This window comes from Molothrus ater, chromosome 3, assembly GCF_012460135.2.
Source record: "Molothrus ater isolate BHLD 08-10-18 breed brown headed cowbird chromosome 3, BPBGC_Mater_1.1, whole genome shotgun sequence".
NCBI classification, from domain to species: Eukaryota; Metazoa; Chordata; class Aves; order Passeriformes; family Icteridae; genus Molothrus; species Molothrus ater.
In genome coordinates, this window is record NC_050480.2 from 83,698,704 (window position 1) to 83,709,740 (window position 11,037).

Below are 11,037 nucleotides of genomic sequence, written 5' to 3' on the forward strand. Positions count from 1 at the left end.
GAGGGACTAGTCTGAAGTTAGTGTTTTTAATAATGCCATGGTAATCAATACATGTCTAATGAGAAATAATTACTACATGTTTTCCTACACATTGGTGTAGAAAAATGCATTGCTCTATTTTTATATTTTTGCTTCTGTCCCATATGAAGCATGGAGGAATGTTTAAAACTTCATCCAGAGTGGTTTACCCTGGTTTTGAGGTTTGCCATGAAGCATATATTGTCTTACAGGATGGTTTTGATTTCAGTAGGGCATTCTCTTCTTTAATGTGTGTTATTAACTAATCCTGCTTTTACTCTGTGTTGCACTGTAACAGAGCCTTCTAGTTAGTGAGGCTTCCTTAATTTTACAGCTGAAAGATCAGATAATAGGTAGTGTCAAGTGGACAGCAAAGAGCAAGAAATCTTTGAGAAATCTTGGAAAATACTCATATTACTCATATTCTAATTAACATAAATTAGTTGCTCTTGTGTCATCTTTCTGTGATTTTTATGAGAACTTCTATGTCAGTGTGAGGCTTTTTAATTTTCCTTCAAAAAACCTAGGCTGTTTAATAGGATAAGCTAAATGCTGCTGGAAATAGTGTGTTCTTTAATGATGTGATCTTGAAGTTGAGTATTTTTGATATCATGAGAGTCCTTCCAGGTAGTAATGCTTTGCAAAATTAATAATAGGAAAGCAGGTAGCCAGAATTGGCTTCTACTGTGAAAAGCCTGGGCATTTTCTGAAGGATCTGTGTCAAGAATGACTAAGAGCTTTCATTACAGTGGACTAAGTCTTTAGCATGTAGCTCAATATGTAAGATAAATCCTCTCTCTGAAAGGGGAAATTTCAAAGGTAAGTACACAGGTGCATTTAGGTGGGCATTTGGTGCTTTTAGGTGGGCATTTGTGGTATCAGATTTCTCTGGATTGCCTGCCATCACTGTATAGAGTTAATGCTTTCCACACTAAATTTCTCTCATTTTGATCTTAGTATAATAGAAAAGTACAAGTACCTAATATTAGGAATTACTTTGAATGTGTTTGGAATTAAATGTTTAACTTTGGAGATGGTGAGACAGTAGGAGGCAGTGAACCTGTGCAGGTTGCAGTTGTATTCCAGTAGTACGTTATAACAGTCAAGGTGACAAGACACATGTTCCAATGTACTGCTGGAATAATAGGGTTCATTTTGAACTTCTAAATCCTTTGAAACACAGCACAGGAAGTTCTAAAGGTACTTTGGACTGATGAGCAGTACCTCCTAAATCACCATTCCAGTGCTGCCTCATCGTGGAGATTTGGGCAGCTCTTGTAGTGGCAGTGCAGTTATAGATTGGTTGTGTGCTTCTGCACAAAAATATTGGAGCAGGTGTTTGGGATCAGCTGTTTCAACAAGAGCACAGTCAGCAGGTTGAGGAAAGCCATTATCCCTTTTCATGCAGCACTCATTAGACCATCTGGGATGCTGCAGCCATGAGGCCCCCAGCAGAAGGGAGATACTGATAAGCTGGGTGAAGTTCAGGTGAGGGTCATAGAATCAGGGAGCTGGAGGACTGGCCATGTGAGGAGTGGTGGAGAAGACTGCTTCAGGGGGACATAAGAGCCTGCCCTGAGGACAGCCAAGCAAGGAACAGTTTGACCACAGAGCTGATGCAGTTTCCATCCTTGGATATGTTCAGGAGCTGACTGGATGAAGCTCAGAGCAGCCTGGTCTGATCTCCCAGCTTAGCCTGCTTTGAGCAGGAGGCTGGGCTAGAGACCTCCTGAGTGCCTCTCAGCCTGATCATTCTGTGAGCCTACATTGCAGTATTCCTTCTCTAGTCTTGGCATCTCAGCCTTGTCTCTGTCTTAAAATAAATGATGATCAGGCTGAAGTGGATTGTTAAATGAATTGATTTATGCATAATTGGCACCCTTATTGGCAGGGACAAGTGAATTTTTCATCTGAAATACCGTCCCGCTTTTTACAGGGCAGTGTGGGTCAAGTAGTGCTGGTCACTCAGTTATATGGGGAAAAAAATAGTGCTGCCTTTTTTTTCAGACACTTGTGTCTGTATCCTTTCCAAAGCTTGCTAAAGAGAGGTGAGAAATAAAGCAAGGGTGAGGGGCAAAGGGACAGGAGCTACTTTATTAGTTTTAGATAAATCCTGTTCTAGGTGAAAATACTCCTTAATCAGAACTTTTGTCAGGCTTTGAAAATTTATTCAAACTTCAGTATTATCCTTGATTAGAAAGATTGTTAAATTAAATATGGGTATATGAGTGCTTGACATACAATTATATCTCTAATGCATGGCCAGAAAAATCCAAAATAAACAAAGCAAAAAAACAACAAAAACGCTACCACCAAATCCAAATTTTAAAAGAGAAATCACAATTACTGCAGAGGAAAAGTAACAAGTGTTTGAATCTTGAAAGAAATGGAAGCCCTGTATTCTTGAGATAGCTGATAATATGTAAAAATTTTGTTTCTTCATTTAATGGTATAATTGAGAAGTCAGTCAACTTTTGTTTCCAAGGTCATTCAGAAGAACTTCAGGCAGAGCTGAACTTTTCTTCATAAGGGATCTATTTTTATTTTTCTTCCTTCATTAAAGAGCAAAGCGAAACATTGGAATAGTTGCAGAGAAAAAAGAGCTAAAGCAATCAGGGCATGAAGTCTAGGAATGATTAATTTCTCTTAACTCAGTTGTGCTAGCAAGGAACGTGACTGCTCTCCATAAATTGTTTTTGGAGACAGAAGTGGTGCATAAGCATGAGACTACTTAGGGGAATTATTTACACTAAGGGCCATCCTTGATGCAAGTAAATTGTAGTTTTAAGTAAGTGTGCTGGGAGGTAGGAGTTTCTATTTGAGACAAGGGTCTCAAATAGCCCAAAAGCACAGGCCTAGCTTGTGATGAGAAGAATTTTCAGCGATTTATGAAATTGATAATATAATGTAATTGCTGACAATGTGCAAGGGCTACTCCCAGTAAATTCTTGGAGCCTTCTGTTTTGTGTTCTTTTCAAAGAAGGCCTTGCAAAAGAAGGGACTGATGGCTGCTGAATTGAATTATCTATTGAACTGATGAAGTAGGGAAATTACTTTTTCACTTTTTCAGTATACAAATAATAATCATAGTGGGTTTTTAACAAGTCTTTAGGAGTTTTTCGGGAAGAGGCATTTGTATTCCTTTACTTGTCTAAAATCTGTAACCAAAGTCAATGTATATATAGCATGTAGAAGTCTCCTAAGTTCTTTGTTGGAAGTACAGTGACTTTTGTACTCTCCTGTGTTAGGAGGGAGTCATAGGAAAATTTTCATATTGAACATCTGTTTTCAAAATGACTTCTTGCTAAAGGATTTGTCTGTGATGAAACTGAAAAAAACCACAAAATTTCAATAGCGCAAAAGTAATGACTAATTATTGTGTGATACCTCTGAGTGCTTTCATGTATACTATTTCCTCTGTTCCACTAGGCACCATTGCAATTGTGGCAGGTTCTTGTATTTTCCTGAGCTTACTTAGTAATACTTTTCAATTATCTCAGACATGGCCACAGAAGCTGAAATATCTTTTCTTCTTTCAGTTTCCAGGACTTTATGAAAACAGTGTAATCACTTTGCATAACACTTAGTTTTAGTCTTCTTGCAGCTTGTGCTGATTTTGGTTCCCACAAAGCTGCTTGTGATTTGCCACAAGAATAAAAGACTTTTTCTAAATGGCTTATCAACCTTTGCTTAAATAAACCTTAACTCTGCTTCTTTTACTTTATGGCTCTCCTTCCTGCTTCCTTCTTCACGATTTCAAAGGACTACCACCTTGCTTTGTTACTCCAGGTATTTCTTGTGTCTCATCTGTTTTCATTGCTGACTGTTCCATAATGTCAAAGTGAATAATGTGTTCCTTTCTAATTATCTGTTACTCTTTGTTTTGATTTTTCTTTCTGCACATCAGTTCAGCAGCAGGAATAGTTTGTTTCTTGTTCCCTTTTAGATAAAGGTAGTGATGACTTCTCATCCCAGCTTTTCATCATTTTGTCTTTTATTATTGCCATATTCCCTCTTAATGCCATTTAAACTAGGAGCCATAATTCAATTTCTAATGAGCATAGATGTCAGTGGGATCAGACAGATTTTGCTAAGAAATAGATTTCTCTGCACTCAGTGTTATTATAAACTGTTTTCTGCATTCCCTGATGTATTTAATTCAGTACTTAAATCTGAAGAGTAACATGCACCTCAGATAACTTTCATACCAAGGTACTAAAATTGATTTTATTGCACTTGGAATGCTGTAGTCGTATTTACTTTTATGGAGAATTTCTGTGAAAAGAAATTCCCCAAAACAGGCTGCATGTGACTTGAGATAGTCAAGGGAAGCAATTATATTGTTGTGTCTGAAAAAAGAAATGGTGAAAATACTTTTACGGAGCTTCTTAATGTCTAGCTATGCTAGATTTTGAGGAAAACAACTACATTAGCCAGTAAACACTCCTCCTGGGGAATTCTCTTCTTACTTTCAAAGCTAAAGCAGACTTCTTTCAAACTTTGAAATCCAATAATTTTAACACTTTGAGTGTTTTTATCTATTACTTAGTCTATTATTCCCATGAAAATGTATTTCTCTTGAAATGAGGAGTACTCATAATTACAAGAAAGTTGTGATTCTTTTTTTCAGTCCTCATCACTTTTTTCACTGTAAAACTTATTTCATTTTCAATAACTAAAAACACCAGTAACTGATCTCTGAGATTTTTGTTGCACCTGTATTTCCCAACTGGGTAGAACTTTCAAAAATGCTTTTATAATGATGTGCAGAGAAAACAGCATGTTACAAACTCAGTTTAAAATATTCAGGAGTACAAATAAGAAAGAGGATAAACTCTACCTTGTTTCCCAGAATTATAATTCTGATGGTGCTTTTTTCTGGAAACTAGGAAAGTAATGACATGACATTGCCATGGCAATGGGTAGAGAAGATAATAATCCATTAGCAACTACCTTTAAGAGTGTTTTCTGGAGTGGTGCAGCTCTTCCTTGCAGATGTCATCTCAAGATGAAGGTGTTAAGTTTAACACTTCTGATTTTGGTCTTGGTCATCTGTTCTTTCTCATCTGCAGATTCCCCTGTTAGGCAGTTCTACCTGGCTCTCTTTTTTTATGTGTATGTTTGTCTTTCCCTCTGTGTCATGAATCTAACAACTGTTTCTCAGGTGATGTTAAAGCAGTTATTAAAAAGAGTGGGAGGATGAGGAGGTGATAGCACCTGGTGTATTCTTGTAGTCCTCCATAGACTTCCTGGAAAAACACAGATAACAAATCTATTGAGTAACAATTTTCACTGGAAAAGTGGAGCAGTATTTAGAATGTATTTCACCTGGTGCACTTTGGTGCTGCAAAGACTTTAGGTGGGAATGTGGCAGTGAGAAAAATAATCACTTAGAGATTCTTTCCTTCTATTAACAGAATGGCATGTAATTTCATTCTCTATGGAAACAAAAGCAATGAGGACCATGGTAGTCTGTGATCTGTTTGTCATGTATTTATCTAGTTTTCTTCCCTCACATGGTGCATTCACCAGCATTGGTGGAAAAGAGACAGAAACTCCTTAAAGCCTGATGAGGACACTTCTGAGCCTTACAACAACACTGACAAGTTTTTTTAACTTCTCCATTGAACTGTCTGGGAACTTCTTCTCATTACACCTCTGCATTTCCCTCATTTAGGGGGTTTTAATAAGATGCAAACTACAACTTTTTGTTCAAAGAAGAATTTGAATCTTAAATAATCAGACAGGTCTGCTGAGGTCAAATTTCTGTAAGAGGAAAGAAAGCACTGCAGGCTTAGTGAATTTGTAATGGCAAAGCCTTTCCACCCTGTCTTACTTCTCTATTCCTGCCTTGCCTAGGTGCCAACTTCAGTTTTAAGGCAGTGCTTTCATTTCACTTGGGGAAAAGGTGGGCATGAAAGATGAAAGAAGGATTAGGAGGGAGGAAAGGTAGGAAAGCTTTTAAGACTGTGAATTCAAACACACTAGTCAGGTTTTTTGAGGAAATATCTGCTGCCCATAATTTTCAAAGCAAGGGACTCATTTTCCCCCAGAGCAATAGATGACTTCAAGTTTTGATTAAATAGATAATTTAGGCTCAGTAAAGCTGGTGCCTTTTGCCTTTTTGTTATGCTTACTGAAAAATAATGAATAAGGAAGATAATAGTTTTTCAAGGGCTCCAGCTCAGGTTCAGGTACAAGGAGAGAATTGTTTTGGGTTTGTGCTTTTTTTTATTGTTTTGTTGGGGTTTTTTTTTTCCTAAATTGGGGGTGAAGGGAGACTGAATATGGAAAGAGAACTTGCTTATTTTTCTCCTTCATTTTTCAGGATACAGGACACCCCTGCACAGCCAGTGATCCAAACACCTGTCTCATGCCAGTATCTCCTCAGCATTTTATTGATCTCTTCAAATTTTGAGACGTTCAGTAGCTGTTCTCCTGTGTTTGTGGCCATTTTTGTGAAGAGTCAGGCAGGATATGTTATGCTTTTTGTGCAATATATTTAAGTGTAATGTTTTATTGTAGTTTAAATAAATATATGGGGGAGATTATCAGAGAGGTTCATTTGGCATATTGCTTTTGTGCAGAATAGCAAGGAGGAAAGGAGAAACATTAAGAAAATTTCGTTGTCAGGAAATCTCCAGTGGACTTTTTTTCAAGTCCAAGAAAGACCACTTTAATCTCAACTTTAAATCTATGCTTTTGACGCCTTAATAGTTGGTTAAAATTATGTAGGGGAGTTTTGAAAATATCATGGAAGAATTAAACTACTCTTGCAGGGACCAAAGGAGGGGGTTTTTTGTTAATCCTTCTTTCTATAAGCCATGGTTTCAAAACACCTCCATGTAATTTGCACTATTATAAAGAATAGGCCAATATTCTCTTAGGCTCTTACTACATCATTACAAAGGTGGCATTCATTTTTAGGAGTTAGTGAGTAAAATATAACTGTGGTTATATCTGCTGTTGAACCTATATGAATGAAGGAAATCAACCAATTTTTGTACATACATTATGCAAAAATATTTATTTTTCTTAAGGACTTTATTAAACATTTAACCTGTCTTAGCACATCTTGCAGAACTCATGAGACCAATCTGGGGCTACTGGAAATCTTTCTGATGGTAGCTGCAGCCTTCATTTATACTGTTTGGAATGTCTACAAGTGCAACTGTATTAATTTCATCTTCTAAGAAGAAAATATTATTGAAATTTAATGAGGATGGAGTTGCTTGTTCCTAGACTGGTACAGTGGCAGAACACTATGCTCCCAACTGAGGTTCTAACCTGACAAGCTATGGGAAACACTGAAAGGTCAGTCTGAGCTGGAGCACCTTCTGCCAAGTTAATCAGATGATAAATTCTCCAGGAAGCTTTTTTTTTTTTTTTCTATCCTGTAGAACAAAATAAATTGCTTGGCTTAAGCAGGTGAAGGAAAAATTGTGAAAGTTTTGGATTTGTCAATGAAACTTAACAATATGTAAAGTACAGAAAAAATAAATCATGTACCACATTCTGCACTTGCTTGTTCTGAAAGCAGTTTTGTAAGTGTAATAAATCATGTTTTTATCTGTTATTCCTAGAAGCCTCTGGTGCATAGAGATGAATCCATTTGAATTGTGTAAGATCTTCTATAACCTGTTGTCTGTAGTCATTGGTAATGGAATGAGAAGCATGCAAGCAGTCCTAGTGCTATTGCTTTACAGTAGTTTGTTGTATTAGCCCTTTTTGTAATAGCAGAGCTGGGCTGTTAATAGGCTGCACAAGAAGGGGAGAATATTTGTCCTTAAGAAATAGTTTTATGTTAGTTTAATCTTTGTGATTGAATTGCTGATTTTTGTGGATTTTTCAATACAGGATTTTGTGGATTTTTTCTTCTTTCTGTACAGGTGTTGGCTGTGGCAAAAGTAATGGCCAGGTGTGGATCCAAGGACCTCCATTCTTATTCCTGTTCATTCAGAGCATTGCTGCAAGCCTTGCTTTCCCAGCCAAGCACTGCTGCAGCCACTGGATTTGTTAAGGACCCAGCAGCCCTTCTTTAACAACAATTTGTACCTCATTTATTTAATTCCTGTAAGAGCTCAGATGCTTTCCTGTCTCTGTGACCTCAGTAACCCTGACAGTGGCTGGTGCTGGCTGACATCCACTAATCACTCCTTTATCCTGGTTAGTTTTGCTACCCTGCATAAAACTTCCTGTAAATATATGGATGCTTTCTCTGAGGGCTTGAAGGAAAGGTTTTAAAGTCAGCATTTGGTTTGATGCTGCTTTGAGCTCTTCCCCCCTCGTGCTGAGGGACTCTGCAGAACCACCTCTCCTGCAGACAGAGGGCAAAGCTCCTACACTGTGACCTGAGAGATGCCCAGCACTCAAAAGACAAATAAGGTGACAGCTGGGCAAAGGTATTAAGAGAGCTGAGAGAAAACCTCTCTCCTAGCCACTGAACTGAGGAGGAAGAGAAATGATTTTATGGTCTTAGAAGCCATTTTAAGACAGGTCTGGAAAAAATCAGTATCTGTAAGAATTTTCATGTTCAACTGGCTGCCCACCAGGACCCCAAGGCCCCAAAGCCGTAAAGCGGCTTTTTAAGCATTTCTTCTGGGTAAGAGATATGCACAGATGTGCCGAGAAGCATTTCAGTTTATTTAAGACTCTTTATTTAAGAAATCTTCAACACTGAGTGTGGAATCACATTGTCATGAGCAGTGATACAAGCTTTCAACATTGGCCAAACTGTTTTGGGAACAGTTCCACAGATTTGTTAAATAGTGAATACATTGCTTAGGCTTAAGGCAAATAAGAGTTTGATTAAGAGTGACTATGTGATGTGAGGTCATTGCATGCATAAGAAGGTAACTTTCAGTTGTGTTACTTAAGCAAAAAAGCTAAGGCAGTGATTTTGTAATAGGGTTGGTGGTGGTTCAGTTTTTGTGTTGGTCTGTTGAGTTTTTTAATTTAAATCACATAAAGAATGGGGAAAGGTTTTCACCTTTAGGATAACAATCTTTAATACCTCACCTGAAGCACAGAACATATTTTGACAGCCTGAATTTATCTTCCTTTACTTACTGAATTTATCTTCCTTTACTCCAGCACTTTCTTGTGTAACCTAAAGCACTGTAACCATGAGAAGGGTGGTTTATGTGAAACCTCTGCTCCTTGGCCTCCTGTGTGCTGCTGTCCAAGGAGGAAGGGCAGGCACTCTGCCCTTCAGCAGAAAGGGTGTCTTGAAATATGTTCTAAATCTCTTAAGCAGAGGTTTCTTTTTCTTTGGGGACAGCTTTTGTCCCCAAACCTGGATCTCTTTATAGACAGATTTTGCAGTGGCAGTGGTAGGAAATAGTGTTTTAACTGTGGCCCCTCCATGATCACTTCCCAATCCTGGGTGATTTGGCTTTAATAAATTCTAGTCCTGAGAACAGCAGTTCAAAGGCATCAGGATATTCACTGCCATAGTCCACAAGGAGCTTGAAATTACAATTTTGAAAAACAAGGTCTCCCCTCCCACTCCCCAGTCACTGCCTCCCAAACCTGTCTCTGAGAGACTCCTTGCCTTTTTTATTATATTCTCTCCAAACTTGTCGTCTTGTTCACCTATTTCTGGGAAAAGACATTCTGCCATGGACCTCCTAAGAGCACTGTGTGAGCCTTTTTCCTTGGAGTCAGACAGGACTGAGGCTCTTACCTGGAGAAAACAGAGGAGTGGGACCTTGCTCTTTCTTTCCCCCTGCTCCCCATCCCCAAAGGGTTACATTAAGTTGCTTTAGGAGAAGAAGAAGCTGAACTTCAGGAAAACACCAGGCTCAAACCAGGAGGTCTCTACTAGGACTAGCTTCAAAAGACCAGTGGCCTTTTGCAGTCTAGAAGGCAGAAGCAGTGAGGGCCAGCCAGGAGGAGAGGGTAGGATGGGGAACAGCAGCACCACGTTTTGGATTTCATGGTGCACAAATTAGCATCCTTACAGCTCCATCATTGGCAAAGAACTTAAAGGAAGGCTAGACCCTTAACATCCAACTAAAGTTGCTTGAATTGGCAGATAGGTACCTGCATTAAATAAATCAATATCAAATGTTTGGAGACAGTTGTTTAATCAATTAGAGTTCAGAATATGGAAACATTAGCTAATTATGCTATTTGCTTGCAGTGTTTTTGTACTTTCATCTGCAAGGCTCAGGTCCAAAGACACTGGAACATAATTCCCAGCAAAAATTCCTACAAAGTTCAGTAGGATGAGGGTTACCTTTAATGCTTAAAATGTCTCTATTGAAAGACATGACAGATAAGTGGATCAGGACACGAGAGGTGAGAGTAAGGTTGGGTTTCTTTCTTTCAATTCCCATGGACCATCCTCTGTGCCACACACAGACCTGTCCCTCTACCTGTCAGGCATGCTGGTAATGCTTATTTCCTGCAGGTTTATGTGTACATTCTTCTACAAATATGAATAAAACATCTTCAGTTTTATATCTGTTGCACTTTATAGTCATTGTGCCTTCAGCTGAAAGTTTTTCTAACAATTTTCAAAGTCTACATAAACAGCAACCACTTAATTCTAAAATTTACTTGATTTTTATATGCTCTTCCCACTTGAATGCTATTTTCCTGTAGTATTTATAGCAGAACAATAATGGAAGAATAATTTCTTTACTGGGGTCAGTTATCATTCCCACATAATGCTCAGCTATAGAACAAAGTTCTGCATGCTGAGAGCACCTCTTCCCAATGTTTTGGTCCCCATTATTCTCTCAGGAACAGCCATTATTTTTAGCCCTATATCTACAGGAAACTTTTAAAGCTGCAAAGCTGTCCCCTTCTGAACTCACTGGTATCCCTTTAGAACTTGGTGAATTTATAAAAGCAATACTTTGGCAGCATTTTCACTAGAACCAGAAGTGTTTGACCATGATGCAGAAGCTCCTGCAGTTGTGTGTCCCAGGCTGCACCTCTGCTATTGTTCCTTACACAGCTCCACAGTGCACAGCCTGCTCCTGTGCCCTCTGTGCCCTTCCCCTGCTCTTA

The 11,037-nt window shown here is 38.5% G+C and overlaps 1 protein-coding gene across 1 annotated transcript in view; it reads left to right on the top strand.

The window, feature by feature from the left end:
- The window catches only part of FBXO25 (F-box protein 25), a 33,664-nt gene extending 23,182 nt beyond the window's left edge, over positions 1-10,482 (top strand). Inside the window, exons 10-11 of the mRNA XM_036380231.1 lie at positions 3,781-3,807; positions 6,347-10,482. Coding sequence (XP_036236124.1) covers positions 3,781-3,807; positions 6,347-6,436 — 117 coding nt within the window. The 3' untranslated portion in view covers positions 6,437-10,482. The remainder of the gene's footprint in view (positions 1-3,780; positions 3,808-6,346) is intronic.
- The last annotated feature ends 555 nt before the right edge of the window (positions 10,483-11,037 follow it).